Here is a 16,956-nt window from a genome sequence, read left to right as displayed (position 1 = left end):
TAAAAATATCTGGTCTTCTCGTAATGCATGTGACATGTCTTTGCCCCTAATCATCTTGAAGTGGTCAATAGTGCCTTCATGTTGTCTTACATGACATCTGAGAGACAATTGTATACAAACATTACTAAAAAGTTCTTATGCTACAAATCACGCCGTCGCCGAACTAATGCCCAGTCCCTCCCTGATCTGCCGTCGCCTCTCAATTTCCATCCTCTGCCATTCCTCGTCGTCCACTGTGGGCTCCTCAAACTTCTCTGTGAAGACCGTGCCCGGCGGTACCTTGGCTGTCCTGGCCTGCCAAACGTCCTCGCTGCTCGGCTTCCCGTTCCCGTACTTCTCGTACTCCTTCTGGCGGTAGTGGTCTCTGATCACGTCCTCCTTCATCTTGCCCGAGTATCCCTTGATCCTCATGCAGAACCAAAAGTCCTCCCAGTGTTCGCTGCATGAGCGCATCGTGCCGTATCGGTAGATGTGGTTCCACTGTCCGCCGACGGACTGGCAGTGGAAGGCCATGTCGAAAGCTTGGCGGCAGGACATCTCGGTCGGCAGGGTGGCTTCGGCGACCGGATTGTCAGAAGGTGGCGTGATCGTGCGGTTGTTGGTTTGGGATGGCATGTTCGGGGAGGATTTGAGGGAGAACCATGACGAGGAGGGTGATGGTGTTGACTTGGAGGGCGTTGTGGATGATTGCGCCGGCGCCGGCACGGGTTCCTCTGGCTTGTTACCCGAGTCGTTTTGGAAGAGGGCGATGAACTTTGCAATCTCGGGATCCATCTCAGGTTCAGTCGGCTTAGTCGCTGGTGGCGGGGTCGATGCCGGAGCTTGGGAAGCTTGTCCCGGAGCGGGAGACTTGGGAGGAGACGGCGAAGCCCAGAGCCAACCCATGTTGATGAATGATGCGATAACAAAAAGATATCAATGTAGATGAATTGAACAGGTCCAATGTATCGTTGTCCTTGATCAGACCAGAAGCGCTCGAGAATGAGGGGAAGCCGGCAATCACCACCGTCAATGACCTTCCAAGACGCCGCGCCCAGCCAATTGAGTGGTTGCATTATTTTTGCGGTAGCTACGCGCGCGGTGGTGGGGCTCTTTCGGTTCGGATAAGGTTTCGTCCGTCCCACTACAACCATGGTTCAACATAAGGTTATGGGGCGCGCCGACGGGCTTGGCAGTGGGGCCCCCAGGCGTGACATCATTCATCGCGAACACAGCTTCGCGAGGAAGGAGCTAAGCAGTTGAGATAAGGCAGGGAAGGGGTTCGGGTCAGTCACCTCATCTTCCTTCCTTTCCAGTCGCTGTCAACGTCCCCTCTTCCAACTCAATTCCCACGCCGCTTCTCAGAGCACCATGTGAATGGGCGGACCGCAACCCATCCAATGTCACCCAGCAGAGCGATGTTTCGCTCCGGCCTCAGGCCTGCGGCCAAGCTACACGCGACATGCGCCCCGATACGGCCATTTGCGCGACCTCAGCGCGAGGGAGCCGTCCTGCGCGCCGCCACGAAGGCTTGGGAGAGTACATTGACCGGAGACGAGAAGTCGGGTCACATTGTCAAATCCGAAAGCGAAGCGATCCTTTTCTTCGACAGTAAGTTCATTCAAGGTCCAACATGGTTGATGCCCTTGCTCGCCCCTGATCTTGCATCCTGGGGTCTATCTTGATTCTCACATCTTCGTCTCTCTCCGGACCCTTTGCTCTGTCAACCCACGCTGCTTCCCCTATTGTCTTCATCGCCTCCGTTGTCTTCAATGCCCTTGCTGTCTGCATCGGCTCTTTTAACAGAAGAAAGCTAATGGTGGTTGACAGACCTCTTTCCCTTGAAGCTCACCTACCTGCTGCGGCGGTCATGGTCGTCAGACCGCAATCTGACCGACCTTCTCAAGCGCTTCGACAGCTCCAACGGGGGCTTGGGTACGGATCCGATAAGCCTGGTAAAACGAGCCATTCCAAAGGACCTTCCGATCAAGGTTACAGAGATCCTACCGCGACTCAAGGATGGAGGGGCATTCGTTAAGTTCAGCCACGGATCGCACGTTTCGCCCAAGGACATTGAAAGTAAGGGCTCCAAGATCCTGCGTCTGACCCTGTCTTGATGGTCAATCGAACTCTCGACTACTGGAAGATGCATTCATGCATTGCTCTAGCGTATTCGGCATCAGAGATCAAGTCAGGTTTGTGTCAACAAAGGAACATGACTGACTCGTCTTTAGACTCACTTGCCCAATCGTTGGAGAAGCGTCCCTTACGGCCGTGGTTCAACCCCTTCCGCGGGGTCAAGGCCGGCCTCGTCAAGGGCGTTCCGTGGCTGGAAGACCTCTATAGGTTCCCAAAAAGCCGCGTCAAGGTCGAGTTCACGGGAAAGGATGCGGGAGGTGAGGCCGTTGAGTTATCACAAGAAACACTATATAGCGTGTTCCGTCGTTATGGCAAAATCGCCGAAATCACCTCTCAACCATCCGACTCGAAAATCTTACCCAAATACGCATACGTCGACTTTGCCCTCGTACGCGATGCCATCATGGCAAGAAATTGCCTGCACGGATTCGTTGTTGACGAGGCGCTGGGTGGTGGCAAACTGGGCACGAGACTTCGACTCTCGTACGAACAGAGAGTCAAACCGCACAACATTTGGAACTGGCTCACCAGCCACCCCAGAGTGGTCATCCCTGTCGTCGCAGCTCTTCTCGCTGCGATTACCGTCGCCATTTTCGATCCGATCCGCGAATTCTTCGTCAAAGCGCATATCCAACATTCCTTCCGTCTGACGAACAACAAGTTCTATAGATGGATCAAGAGCCAGACCTCCGACATCATCTCCTCTTTCGGGCACAAGAAAGCCGACAAGGCCGGCTTCAATGCTGTGTGGCAGCACCGGAAGGACCTGATCGAGCAGATTCAGACTTGGCTCCTCGAAAGCTCAGATACCTTCATCGTCGTTCAAGGTCCCCGAGGATCCGGAAAGAAGGAGCTTGTTCTGGACCAGTCGCTGAAGGGACGAAAGAACGTTTTGGTAATTGACTGCAAACCAATCATTGAGGCAAGGGGCGAAAGTGGGACGATCAAACACCTGGCCAACGCAGTGGGATACAAACCCATTTTCGCCTTCCTCAACAACATGAGCAGCATGATCGATCTGGCAGTTCAGAGCACAACAGGAGTCAAGGCTGGATTCTCCGAAACCCTCGAGTCGCAGGTTGTCAAGATCCTCCACACGACTGCTGAAGCACTGAAAGAGGTTTCTCTCGCTGGCCGCGACAAGGATGGAAAGGACGCCGATCTATCGGATGACGCTTACTTGGAGGCTCGCCCTGACAAGCGGGCTGTTGTGGTGATTGACAACTTCTTGCACAAAAACGAGGGCTCCAGCATTGTCTATGACAAGGTTGCTGAGTGGGCTGCCGCCATGGTCCAGAATAATGTCGCCCACGTCATTTTCCTGACGGATGACACGGCATACTCAAAATCACTGTCAAAGGCCATGCCAGACCGCGTTTTCCGTCAAGCTGCTCTCGGCGACCTCTCTCTTGACGTCGCCAAAAAGTTCATAATCAGCCGGTTGGAGGAGGACGAGCTCGAAAAGGTCCGAGAGCATTCAAAAGAAGCGAACGAGAAGGCCGAGAATGTTGTTGAAATACGTGAGAGACCGGACCTGTCGGAGCTCGATTCGGCCATTGGTATTCTGGGCGGCCGCCTGACTGATCTCGAGTACCTGGCTCGTCGCTTGAAGGGCGGTCAAAGCCCCCAGCGGGCCATTGAGGACATTATCAACCAGAGTGCCACGGAAATCGTCAAGATGTACCTTTTGGACGGCAAGGACACATTCGAGGGCAAAAAGTGGTCCATGGAGCAAGCTTGGTACTTGATCAAGGCACTTGCCTCCCATGATGCTCTCCGATACAACGAGGTGATATTGTCCGATACTTTTGCTTCGTCCACCACTACAGGCGCTTCGAACGGCGAATCGGCACTGGAAGGCCTGACAAATGCTGAGCTTATCACTGTCGAGACGTACAACGGTAGGCCGCAGACCATTCGTCCCGGCAAGCCAATGTATCAAGCAGCTTTTGGCCTGCTTCTCGAGGACCACGTTCTCAGAGCCAAGCTGGACCTCGCTACGCTCAAGGAGTTGACCAAGGTTGAGACCAAGACCATTGAGAAGGTCGAAAACGAACTGGCACTGTTGGGTAGTTTACCGAAGCAGCCCTCTCAAACCGGACCTCGCGTATCCTATTTGCTCGACAAGCTCGAAGGAAGCCAGGCAAAGATTACAAAGTACGAAAAGGAAATAGCGGCGTTGAAGAAGGTCCTTAAGCATAACTATTAAGACGTATCAATGTGGGAGACTTTCGCTCAAGTGAAAGACTTGCGAGGATCCGTAGGCTGAAGGGCAACATAGCGGCTGATACCCATTTCAATACAAATTACCGACTGATACCAGAAGCATTACCTTGCCTAACAACGCATGTTCACGACTATCTCTTCTGCTTCCATCTATTCGGTCGTCTTGATACCTTTCGCTTATGTTGCAGTACTGTCGCTATTTCCGGCATCCGATTCATTTGTCTCGAACACATGGTACGAAAATAACATGGCGATGAACAAGAAGTTGATGTTAGATAAGAGAACCAATAGTGATGTAGTATTTATGGCAACACGCATGAGCCCGCAGGGAATCGAAGAGCCATCGTCGAAGAATAACTGTATCTGTCATACGCTTCAATTCCAGTTCGCCATCTACGTGGCCATACACGACTAGCAAACCTCTTCCCTCAAGGATCTATAAATTCCCGAGACACCTCTAACAAAGTGAGCAGGCTTGCCGGTGGCTCCGCCTCGCCTCCACCAACAAGCGGAGCCACTGTGGGGGAGGGAAGCCAGAACTGAAGAATGAGAGGGGAAGCTGCCGACCGTCTCCGCAACCTGTTGGAGAAGTGCGGCGAATGGCGTCTCCTTGCGGGGAGATGAAGAGCCTGGGGCGGAGAGAGCTTTATGAGTTCTCATTGGTCAGCCGCCCAGAGCTCGAACCATTTCTGAACTGTTCCGCCCAGAGAGACACGACTCAGACTTCATCTATTCTTGACCGGGAAGTTGACCCAGAGACTACGGTGGTACAGTTGCGTAGCCGCCGTGCGTACGATGCTTGTCACGAGGTAACATTCTACGATTAATTCTAACAGTCACAGGGACCAAGTTTGAGGCGACCAAAGGCTGGCAAACAATGGCGCCGTCAGCAGCAGTAGTGCGGAGGGGTAGCGGTCATCGGCCCGATGCCATGCGCTACCCTTGACCATCCAAGCTTTGCGGCGACGACACAAGCATTTTTTTGGAGGGCTGGGCGTTTTCTCGGCATTCCTAGGCATTGTGGGCGGCTCTTTTGACAATGTGTCTTGGCTTTGCGACTCTAGTGGAACGACAATTCATGAGGGTCTATTGACGAATGGTAGTTCTGACTCCTGAGCCCAAGTTTTCGTCAGGTCTATTCAGCGCTCTGCACTTGGCGAGTGTTAAGCTTTGGACATAGTTCTCAACGTAAATATACAGTTCCGGAAACGAACGTGTCGCCCATGCATCCCGGCGGTATCGCACAGGCGCGCGACACACGAGCCGTTGCCGACTTGGCCTGACCATTTTGTTCTGCGCCGCCGTTCAATGCTTGTCTGCCTGGTAGCCTGGCAGCCTTCAGTTGGCTTCCAAGTGGATATCCAACAGGCAAGGGGCTGCCGACGAGACCAATGGAAAGCGTGTCGCCTCGAGTGCTGACGTCGTTTTATGCAGGCGGTGAAATACCTAAGGAGGATACGGTCAACCCCGGCCCAGCGTGCTAGTTCCTCTCCATCTCTGAGCTCTCCCCCTCTCGCCAGAAACCCCGCATACCTGGGGTCATGAACCGTCACATTTCACTCCGTCATGATAAGCGTCGTGACAGTCAAAGGTCTAGACTTCTACTCAATCCAGACGGCTCGGCGCCAATACCGGTGCCAATCAACTTCGCCCTTCAGCTCCTCCTTGGAGATCTATCGTCCCGTCTTGGGTTTGGTGAAAGCCCTGAGGGAAATGGCGGCTGGCCAGTAACTACATGTGACGGCGGCCCCCAATGACAGACCTAAGAATGGTCCCCGCATACACACTCCCACCCCGGCCTGTACGCCGCTTCCAAGGAAATGACACTACACCGTAGATATACAAGGATCGGCAGTGGTCGGTATCTCCTCATCAACCAACGCTATTGCCGTGCCGTTGCCCGCTCCTTGGCTTCGCAAGTTCCTGCCAGGGGCAACTCCTCACAATTCAACAGGGGTTTTCTACAAAGTATACTTCCGACGGTATCTGTACGACCTGGGTCCCGCCGTTTTGATTACGTCCCCAGCCTTCGCGGCCAGGGACTCCCGTCCTCACCTCCTGCGACACGGACAGCACCGCACGACGCCTTTCGTTCCGTGTGCCAGCGAGAGTGCTGGAACGTGCCCGTTTTATTCGCGGGCAGAGGATGAGAGGGAAAGTCTGGGGAGAAAGGCGACATTTGGGTTGAAAACCAAGGCTGAAAGGCCAGACAAACCCGTCGCGACTATGAGCCCGTCCAACTATAAACGGACTGATCACGGTACGTCGTCGACCCGGCAGAGGGGACAAGGTAGGGTTTCTCGTCGCTCTCGCGTTTGCTACACCGTCCAACAACAACCGGTATCACCTACGCCGATCTCTGCGGACTAGACAAACACTACCAAGGATTCGGGGCGCGCTTTCACGTCGACAAAAGCCCAACCCTTGAGTGGCAAGCCTGTAGTGATGGTTGATGGTTGCCATAACCCCAATGCAAGATGCGCGCTGGCGGAGCCTTGTCGCATCCTCCTTAGTTCAAGCCCAATAGAATCAAAGGATCTAGAAGACGAGCCATACCATCGTTCTCTCGAACCATGGCCTCGATCATAAGAATGCAACCGGTCATCAAGTGTAAATCACCCCCGCGCCCGCGCGCGAGAGAGAGACGCTTACACATTCTCCACACTCACATGACCTTTGTCCAAACAATGGCGACCACCATCCCTGCCCAGACGAACCCCAGTGAATCCACAGGTAAAATGTTGGACCTTTCCCCATGGGTTGCCCCATTGTGGATCACGAAGCGACCGGCATCAGCCAGCCAGCAAGGACGGGGAGAGGGAGGCTGTCAACTTAGAGCTGCCGTTCTTGTCCTGTGGAGGGAAGGTGGTTGCGCCAGCTCTCGCACCGAGAGCATGGATGCGGGATGGAAAATATCTGTGGGCAGAAATCTACAAATAAAGCTGGCCATCCCCGTCTGATGCCACATGCTCCTCTCGTCCGAGCCCTGATTCCGGTGTTAGATACCAATTTGCAAGTCTTGAAGCGCGACGTTCATAGACGGCGCTCTAAGTTCCTGTACTCTTAAAGAGGTTACCAGTGAGGCATTCGTCACACTGCCCAAGGTCACTTACACGCATTGAAGCACTACGTTGTCGAGTGTCTCCAACCCGCCGCGACCATGGCGGACGACAAGCACGTCGGAGCTGTGCCGTGAGTACCATCGCCTCCCAATCACGACTCGCATGCAAACTGATAGTCTCAGCTCGGGCGACTACTCGGCATCAAACATAGAAAAGGCCCGCCGCGGGTCCCAAGCAACAGTCGATCTAAACGCCAACGTCGACGCAAAGTCCGTCCTCCCCTCTTCCGCCTCTATCCCAGGCCTCAGACTTGGCATACTGACACCGCCCACAGAATCAAAAATCCCCTACTCGGCATCTCCCGCGCCGAGCTCCTCCGCGACGTCGATGCCTTTGCCCACGAAAAGGGCCTGCAGGAGTACATCCCCGTCCTGCGCAAGGGCGCCCTCGTCGCCCAGGACCCGACGGGCTACGAGGAGATTGATGGCGCCGAGGCCCTCGACCCGACCGAAATCCAGGTCCTCCGCGACGAGGTCCTGCACAAGTGGCGCATCCCCAGGATCTTGTATCTCACCATCATCACCTGCTCCATCGGCGCCGCCGTCCAGGGCTGGGACCAGACTGGCAGCAACGGCGCCAACCTGTCGTTCCCCACCGTGTTTGGCATCGGGAGCAATTCGCACCACGATACCCTACTCGTGAGTACCACTCCCAACCTACCGTACCTCTCTGATCGTGCTGACAATGGCTGGAAAGGTCGGACTCGTCAACTCGGCCCCGTACATCGGCAGCGCCTTCATCGGATGCTGGCTCTCGGACCCCCTGAACAACTTCCTCGGCCGCCGCGGCGCCATCTTCTTCGCCGCAAACTTCTGTCTCTGGCCCGTCCTCGGAAGCGCGTTTGCCCAGTCCTGGCCGCAGCTGCTCGCCTGCCGTCTGCTACTCGGTATCGGTATGGGCGCGAAGGCCAGCACGGTGCCTATCTTCGCCGCCGAGAACTCGCCCGCGCCGATCCGCGGTGCTCTTGTCATGTCGTGGCGTGAGTTTGCCCTTATTGCTCCCTTCATCATCCTCCTCATTGCCGCTGCCTCCTTCGCCTCGTATTGCCGTTCCCAAGTCCTACATTCTAACAACCTGTTCAGAGATGTGGACAGCCTTCGGAATCATGGCCGGAACGGCAGCTAACCTGGCCGTTGCCAAGACCGGTGATATTGCATGGCGCCTCCAGCTCGGATCAGCCTTCATTCCGGCCATACCCCTGGTCCTGTTGATATACATTTGCCCGGAATCCCCTCGTTGGTACATCAAGAAGAACCGATACCCGAACGCCATGCAGTCCCTGTTGCGGCTGCGGAACCACCCGATCCAGGCGGCTCGCGACATCTACTACATCCATGCCCAGCTGCAAGTCGAGGCCGAGATCATCGGACGGTCCAACTACGCCAAGCGCTTCCTGGAGCTCTTCACCATCCCTCGTGTCAGACGGTAAGTGTCCCGGAGACGGAAGGCTGCGTGATAAAGGAGAGGCGATCCTGACTTTATGACAGCGCCACCCTGGCTTCTTTCACCGTCATGATTGCTCAGCAGATGTGCGGTAAGTCGGGACTACCACCTTGAGCACCCCCGGCCGTTGCTGACAATGCATAGGCATCAACATCATCGCCTTCTACTCAAGCACCATCTTCAAGGAGGCCGGGACATCCGAGTTCAACGCCCTCCTGGCATCCTTTGGTTTCGGCATGGTCAACTTCATCTTCGCCTGGCCGGCCATCTGGACCATTGACACCTTCGGACGGCGCTCCCTGCTGCTCTTCACTTTCCCCCAGATGGCGTGGACGTTGCTGGCCGCCGGTCTCTGCACCCTCATCCCAGGTACCGGAGGTGCTCATCTGGGCATGGTGGCGCTCTTCGTCTACCTGTTTGCCGGTAAGCCTTCCAGTTTTGAGTCTTTTGATACGAGACAAGCTCTGACGTCTCCCAGCCTTCTATTCCCCTGGCGAGGGACCTGTCCCATTCACCTACTCGGCCGAAGTCTTCCCGCTGTCCCACCGTGAAGTCGGCATGTCTTGGGCCGTGGCAACGTGCCTGTTCTGGGCGGCCGTGCTGTCCATCACCTTCCCCATCATGTTGGCCGATCTGGGTGTCATCGGTTCCTTCTGCTTCTACGCCGGCCTCAATGTCGTGGCCCTCGTCATGATCTTCTTCTGGCTGCCCGAGACCAAGCAGCGCACGTTGGAGGAGCTCGATTATGTCTTTGCGGTTCCAACTAAGGTCTTCATGAAGTACCAGCTCACCAAGGCGCTGCCGTACTGGTTCAAGCGCTGGGTGCTCTTCCGGCGAGATGTCACCCTCGAGCCGCTGTACAAGTTCGATCTCACTCACGAGGACCACCATGATAGCGAGACATACGAGAAGACGCAGGTCGAGCAACGGGACAAGAAGAGCGGCTCCGCAACCGGAGTCGACGTCACCTCCTCGTAAAGGATGGAGGGGTCCAGGAGGCTAAGGACGCTTGACATCGAGATGGGGCTTGGATACCCACGAGGCTGAGCTGAAAGGTCGTGCGGACAGAACACAACTACGTAATCAGATACGAATCCCCTTGAAGACTTTGGGAGGAGGACCTCGCTCCAGCCCACAACCCGTAATTGATAACATCACGAAGCATTGCATGTCCCGATGATGCCACTTTGCCCCTCGTGAAGAATGACTGAATCATCAACGGCCCCTTCAATTTCACGAACCGCAAGAGCCGCATTCTTCAAGATGCCGGCCCCCTCCCGAACCTGGCTTGCGAGAGGGGTAAAGAATGCCTCTCGACGAATCTGACTCAGGGGCGGGCGGAAAGTCTCAGTGATCGACCTGGACGGCGCGCGAGACGGCGGCCCGTCTAAATGGGCCCCTCGGGTCCCCTGCGGCGGGGGCGGCGTCGATTGACGTATGCAGCCCACGTCCTCCCAACAACACCAAGTGCGGAAGAGCGCGTGGGAGAGAATTCGATCAGCCCTTGGCACGAGGGCAACGGCAGCTAAAGGGTTTAGAAGGCTTTTTGCGGGAGCGGCAATACGCATCGAGATTCTCGCGTTCCGCGCCTCGTGTTGAGTCTAGCGTCAAACCTAACAATGCAGAGTGAAGCGATCAATTATCAAGGATTTCCACCCACGGGCTGTAGATCCGATTCAACCTCTAACAGTATATTGTCAAGCATGTGAGACGTGGCGCGCTGGTGCCGCAACAGTAGCAAGAAGGGCAGACACCAAATCTACACAGAGTGCACCGGTGAAGAGCAAGAAGGAAGAATGCGCAACCATTCATCTCATGTGGAATAGAGTTCCTCGTCCGCGGGCTCATGCCTGGGAGGGGAGACGACGGACGACCATGTTACACCACCAAGTCCCTAGCGCTTGCTTTTTCCAGGTACCCGCGTTCTCGAGGGTCTGAGATGTGGCTCTGACGATCCCCTCGGCCCCTCGGGCTAAAAACCGTTCTTGGCATGAGGTGAGGGAACAGAGGGGAGAGATTGTGTCATTGGTCGCCACTGGTGCGGCCCGTAATGAAGCCAACGTCGGACTAGGCTGGCGCCGTTGAGAACGCCGGCTCCTGGGCAGCCGTGAACCGCGGACGGGGCTGGTTGGTCGGCTTTCGCAAGGGCAAGTGAAGACACAAAGTGCCGAGAACTAGGGAGAGTTAGTCGGGCTTATGGGAGAGGAGCAGCTCATCAAGGGCTGGTCAGTTCAGTTGTTGTCACTTCGGGAAGACCTTAAAGCTGAAATGATGGAAACAAGGGGAAATGAAACGACTGGCGGATTTCATGGACGCAGAATTGAGTGGGCTTTCGAAGCAGGGGCCGCCATGGGCAGGTCCAGACTGACCAGACTCGAAGCAAGTTGGACCGTGAACACGCGGTGTAGCCAGCTCCTGTGACAGTTTGTCTCTGTCCTGTCCTTGTAGGGCTCCGCTAGGAGACAGGGGGCGGGGATGGGGAAAGGACAGCTGGGAGACCGGAGCCAGTTGGCTAGATGCGGCGGAAGATGAAGTAGATGGATGCCGAAGAGGTGGGCGGGTGGCTTTGGTGCTAACGAGAATGCGAAGCAACGGAAACGAAACAGATACGACAACGCCGGTTTAAGGACAGACCGAGGGACAGATGAAGTGGTGTCGTGGTGTCAGTCTGTAACCATGGACCATACCTGGACGGCGTTGATTGCCTAGTTTGACGGCCTAGGCCGGCGGAGAGAAGGGAAATGGAGACAGAGAAAAGAGGGTTTGGGGGAAAGGAAGGGTGCTTGGGGTGTCCCGTGCCAAGAAGGGACGAATGCTCATCTCCAGCCGGGGAGACAGCGAAGACGTCGGTTCCAAGAAGTTGGATGATGGACGAAGGGGTGGAATCGGATCGATGGGTGATGGGTTGGCTGAGAGTGGGTTTCGCCATCCATCAGGCAATGGATGGATGATGCCTCCAGCCACTGTCAAGTGCAAACATGTGCCGGACGGGCAGTGGGGGATACGGATAGACGGGTTATTGGCTCGACGCCGAAAGGAGGGAAAAAATAAATTCTCCACGCTCGTATTCCACCGTGAAAGTGGAGCTGGGAAAATTGTGGTGACTTTTTTTTTTGTTGGAAATGTTATTTCTGGATCGCGTTGGCGCGCGCTGGCGGCTGGCGAGTTTGGCGAGATCTGAGCAAAAACAATGTCAGGAAGGCTTGTCGATGATCCACGCATGGAGACGGAGAAGGTTAAGCTCTAACACTCCACTGATGTGGCAACGTGGTAGGAAGATAGTCCGCTACCGTAGACGTTGACAGGCGACTCGTCATCCCTGTGGAGCAGCCCCAATCGATCTCGCTATTGGACTAACGAACCGGTCAAGTTCCCTGCGGTCGCTGGTTACTGGATTAGGACCCCCGTAAAGGATGCGACTCGAGCCAGGAAAGCCAGGCATGTCACGGCTGTTCCGAACAGCGGCCAAAGTGAGGAAGGCCCAGAAGGCACAGCTGGGACCTGCTCTGTACCCGTACCTGTACCCACAGGTCCCCTCAGCCCTCAGAACGGCTCAGCCCACGCCCAAGACTCCAAAACAGCAGCCCGGGGCCTTCAGACTGCCGACAACCATGTTGAACATGAGCATATGTGGTGGTATTAAGGAACCAGAAACCCGAATGAAGGGTGCATGCATGGCATCGTGGGGTTACAAATTGAGATCCCGTAAATTGTACGGAGTGTAGTGTACTCTGTGCTGTGCAATCTGCGCAGCATGCATGTGAACGCACCGAGGCGTGGCCAGTGAGGTGGCAACAAAGGAATACCAAGCTTCTACGTACAAATGTGCGGCGTCTGATGTATGGGGCTTGGATGGTAATGGCTGATCTGGACAGAACCTTCAGATACCACTGTTAACAGAGCACGAAAAGGGTGTCATGGAAATGCAATGCAGGCGGAACGGGGCAATGCCGACGCGTCTCTTCACCTAGTCGGGCAGTCTTCTCCTGCACAGCACGGTTGTTGCCCAAAGATGAACAACAATACTGAGTACACAATCGATCGCACCGCGCCTCTACAATACCTAGGTATCATTCCGGACCGGGGTACAGATAAATCAAGCAGGACAGAAAGAGGAAGGGAAAGAAAAAAAAAACCCAAGGCCCAAGAAGTACATACCGGCGAGCACGGCAACACTACAGCCCACCTGGGAAAAGATTCGCCCACGCAGCTGCGATACGTACCTGATCTGGTGGGGCCACAGACTTTCCACACCACGACCGCACCAACCAAAGAACTGGGGACGACAGCTTCGGCACCGGCCAATCCCAGCAATCGACTCGCGACTTCTGAAACTCGCCTGCTCAGTGGCTTGTCCCCTGCATCAAAGCTGCCAGGCCGTCCCGCAGCGAAAGCCTGTCAATTGCTGGCTCTGTTCCTGCTTTTTCTGGTCTTCGACGGCACTTCAAATAGAGTACGTACCACGACAGCCCTGGGAAAGAACCGCCCTGTCATCGAGAAACCAGACTCCCAGACCAGATGCGCCAGAAGGGGAACCTGGCTTAGCGCAGGAAGAAAAAAAACCGTTCAGGGGTACCGCCAAAAAGCTGCACGCTCCAAGCCTCCGTCCCTCCCACTAACGCGCTCTAGCGGCGGTGGCCCCCTTTCGTCCTGTGTTTCTGTCTTGCACCTCGATGATCGTCAACCTGCTAGCCGCAGCTTGCCTTCCTACTGTATCCGCACCGACTGGACTGATACCGCGTGCCTTGCCGTCATTCTCTGCGTCTGGCTCGCCTTCGCTTAAACCCTGAAATGCTTCCCCTCCTCACGCTCTCTTCACCTTGACCTTCTGCTCGTTTCAACCTGTTTACTCATTCATCCTCCTCCTCCCGCCCTCTTCCCTACCTCTTCACATCGGTCTATCCCCTCACCTAACGATACCCTTTTCCTTATAATCACCTTCGCTTTGGGAATCGGGCTGTCGTAACACCGAGGACAATACAGGTATACGCGCCCATCTTTTGTAGAACCAACACTGTCCTTATTTTGGTTCCCTCCGACCTTATTTCTCCTTGCACTCGAGTCCTACGACACTTTAGTTGGTTTCCTACCCACCTACAACCAGAGCCGGATTTGATATCCGCTCACTTGTACGTTTAATAGCCGGCAATCGTACAGCGAGCGGTCTGTCCGACTTTCACCAATTCCTATTATACGCCAGAATTCCAGCTCCTCCCTCGATTAGACCCGGACACGCCCCATATATACCATCCGCACCTTCGGCATGCCAGGACCTCTCTCGCCGCGGCATTCGGGATTTCTGCCTATAAACAACACTCAGTCCAACGACATGCCTGACAGCAGCGACATCCCCCTGACCCAGGTCAGGAGCGCCGCCTCGACCGGCGCACGAAAGCCCACCATGAACGCCTCCAACGAGGAGTCCGGCTCCCCCACGAACGAGAAGCATGGGCTCTTCCACCGCAACAAGGGCGGCCGCCGCAAGAAGCATGGCGAGCTGGGCCGCCACGGAACCGGTGGCTCTGATGAGGTCAAGGTCAACGCCATGGGCAGGTTCTACAACAAGATCACCGGCTTTTCTGTCGTCACCCGGTATTTGGTATACATCATCCCAATCGGTATTCTTCTCGCCGTACCATTGATCGTCCTTCCCATTGTTGGTCACCGAGAGGATATCCTCGTGGGAGGAGAGAGGGGCAAGCCGCTTTTTGACCTGTTTCTGTGGATCGAGATCGCCTGGCTTACACTTTGGGCCGGCAAATGCGTTGCTTGGATCCTCCCGCACGCCTTCATGTTCTTCTGCGGAGTCGTCAGTTCCGGTACGCGCAAGTATGCCACCGTCCTCCAGAACTTGCAGATCGCCCTCTCGCTGTTCTTCTGGGCTCTTGGATCTTGGCAGTCTTTCCAGTCTCTGTTCAAGGCCGACGATGGGGGCGACCCGGCTGCGTGGATTACCACAATGATTCGCATCCTAGGCGCCACCTTCACCTCCTCGGCTGTCTACCTCGGCGAGAAGGCCATTGTCCAGCTCATCGGTATCTCTTACCACCAACGTTCTTTCGCCCTCCGCATCAAAGAATCCAAGCGTGAGGTCCGCCTTCTCGGTCTGCTCTACGACGCCTCACGCACCCTGTTCCCTATGTACTGCCCCGAGTTCGAGGACGAGGACTATGTCATCAACGATAGTCTCGATTTGTATCTGGCCAAGGCCGCAAAGGGCGCCAAGGGCGGAGCTGGCTCTGCCACTCCCCTCCGACTCGTCGGCGATATTGGCCGCATGGGAGACAAGATCACGGGTGTCTTCGGTAACATTGCCTCCGAAATCACTGGAAAGCAGGTCTTCAACCCCAACTCGGCCCACTCCATCGTCGTTGAAGCTCTCGAGAAGACCAAGCCCTCCGAAGCTCTCGCCCGCCGCATCTGGATGTCTTTTGTCGTCGAAGGAAAGGACTCGCTGTACCCCGAAGACTTCCAGGAAGTGCTGGGACCCGCCTACTCCGAAGAGGCCGAGGAGGCCTTCGGTATAATCGACAACGACATGAACGGCGACATCAGCTTGGAGGAGATGACGCGCAAGGTTGTGGAGATCGGCAAGGAACGCAAGGCTATCACCGAAGGCATGAAGGACATTGGTCAAGCACTCCGCGTGTTTGATAAGGTTCTGATGTTCGTTGTTCTCCTGATCGTTGTCTTAATCTTCCTGGCCTGGTTCCAGTCGAGCTTCTTGACCGTAAGTTCCCTGCTGCTCCCGCCACCAACCCCACTAACCAGACCAGACTGTCGCTACCGCTGGAACTGCTCTCCTGTCTCTCTCTTTCGTCTTCGCCGTTACTACACAGGAGTTCCTCGGTTCCTGCATCTTCCTTTTTGTCAAGCATCCTTATGACGTCGGTGACAGAGTCGATATTGTTGGTTCCGAGAAGCAGCAACTCATCGTGGACAAGATTTCTCTCCTGTACACTGTCTTCACCCGCATCGACAAGATGCAGGTGGTGCAGGTTCCTAACATCACTCTCAACAACCTCTGGATCGAGAACGTCACTCGCAGCAAGGCCATGAAGGAGGTTATTGACCTGAACGTCTCTTACGACACAAGCTTTGAGGATCTCGAGCTGCTGCGTGTTGAGTTGGAGAACTTCGTCCGCAACTCCGACAACTCTCGCGACTTCATGCCGGATATCGCCATTGGCGTCGCCGGTGTCGGCGACTTGGATAAAATGCAGCTTAAGATCGCCATCAAGCACAAGTCCAACTGGCACAACGACGCCGTCCGCGCAACTCGCCGCTCCAAGTTCATGTGCGCCCTGGCTATGGCTCTCAAGAAGGTCCCCATCTATGCTCCTGGAGGTGGTGCCGAAGCTCTCGGCGCCCCTGGCAACCCAGCCTACTCCGTGGCCGTTTCTGACCAGTTTGCCGCGGCTGCCCGTGACAAGGCCGCCAAGGACAAGGAGGCGAAGCGCTTGGTGCCCTCGCCCGCCGCCGAAGGTACCAGCACGAAACCGGATTCCAACACCGAGAAGCAGGCCGCGCAGGAACTAAACCTCCGCGACCCGCTGGCTGAGGAGGAGTGGGGCTACCGGGTGGCCGACGAGCAGACTCTGTCTGGATCTAGAGACCGGGAGGATCGCCGCCGGTCCAACGACCTCGACCGCGTCCGCAGCCAGCTGATGAAGCGAGCCAGCACCAAGGGCGGCGGCGGTCGTCGCAAGCCCGGTGAAAGCATCCCCTTGTCTCCCGTCGGCGACGCCTCCGGCGTGAACCTGATGCAGACCACATCACGGAACCGCGTCTATGACGAGGAGGCCGAGACCGGCGTGCCAGACTCGTATAGCTCTGCCTACTATGGCAGCCAATCCACAAACTACCCCAACTACGGACAGTCGCTGTCTCCTAGCATCTCTCCGCCCCCACTGGCCTCCGGCCTCTCCCCCCACCCCCTTCAGAGCGCGCCGTCAGGCCAGCGCGCACGAGGACGCAGCATCTCCAACAGCCAGCAGCAGAATGAGGCTGCTCAGAGTGGCCAGAAGAAGCAGTAAGGAGGACATGT

The 16,956-nt window shown here is 55.8% G+C and overlaps 5 protein-coding genes across 5 annotated transcripts; 4 read left to right on the top strand and 1 right to left on the bottom strand.

The window, feature by feature from the left end:
- Nucleotides 1-147: 147 nt before the first annotated feature.
- ColSpa_07201 (early meiotic induction protein 1) lies at nt 148-885 on the bottom strand (the record flags this gene model as incomplete). The annotated part of the gene is made up of 1 exon (XM_049273413.1): nt 148-885. The coding sequence occupies one exon, from the start codon at nt 883-885 to the stop codon at nt 148-150; it is 738 nt and encodes a 245-aa protein (XP_049129370.1).
- Nucleotides 886-1,379: 494 nt separating this feature from the next.
- On the top strand, nt 1,380-2,096 carry ColSpa_07200 (mitochondrial escape protein 2; the record flags this gene model as incomplete). The annotated part of the gene is made up of 2 exons (XM_049273412.1): nt 1,380-1,590; nt 1,810-2,096. The coding sequence occupies 2 exons, from the start codon at nt 1,380-1,382 to the stop codon at nt 2,094-2,096; spliced, it is 498 nt and encodes a 165-aa protein (XP_049129369.1).
- Nucleotides 2,097-2,194: 98 nt separating this feature from the next.
- On the top strand, nt 2,195-4,327 carry ColSpa_07199 (mitochondrial escape protein 2; the record flags this gene model as incomplete). Its single annotated transcript, XM_049273411.1, has 1 exon — nt 2,195-4,327. The coding sequence occupies one exon, from the start codon at nt 2,195-2,197 to the stop codon at nt 4,325-4,327; it is 2,133 nt and encodes a 710-aa protein (XP_049129368.1).
- A 3,177-nt stretch (nt 4,328-7,504) lies between these two features.
- On the top strand, nt 7,505-9,887 carry ColSpa_07198 (putative pre-mRNA-splicing factor ATP-dependent RNA helicase prp43; the record flags this gene model as incomplete). The annotated part of the gene is made up of 8 exons (XM_049273410.1): nt 7,505-7,536; nt 7,589-7,675; nt 7,741-8,104; nt 8,163-8,432; nt 8,524-8,891; nt 8,954-9,000; nt 9,054-9,332; nt 9,388-9,887. The coding sequence occupies 8 exons, from the start codon at nt 7,505-7,507 to the stop codon at nt 9,885-9,887; spliced, it is 1,947 nt and encodes a 648-aa protein (XP_049129367.1).
- Nucleotides 9,888-14,238: 4,351 nt separating this feature from the next.
- Nucleotides 14,239-16,945, top strand: ColSpa_07197 (mechanosensitive ion channel protein Msy1; the record flags this gene model as incomplete). The annotated part of the gene is made up of 2 exons (XM_049273409.1): nt 14,239-15,639; nt 15,686-16,945. 2 exons carry the CDS (start codon nt 14,239-14,241, stop codon nt 16,943-16,945), a joined length of 2,661 nt encoding a protein of 886 aa, XP_049129366.1.
- Nucleotides 16,946-16,956: the final 11 nt, after the last annotated feature.

Source organism: Colletotrichum spaethianum, assembly GCF_022836535.1.
Source record: "Colletotrichum spaethianum MAFF 239500 DNA, contig18, whole genome shotgun sequence".
Taxonomy (NCBI): domain Eukaryota; kingdom Fungi; phylum Ascomycota; class Sordariomycetes; order Glomerellales; family Glomerellaceae; genus Colletotrichum; species Colletotrichum spaethianum.
The sequence above is the reverse complement of the archived record's forward strand: the minus strand, read 5'-3'. Positions and strand labels throughout refer to the sequence as shown.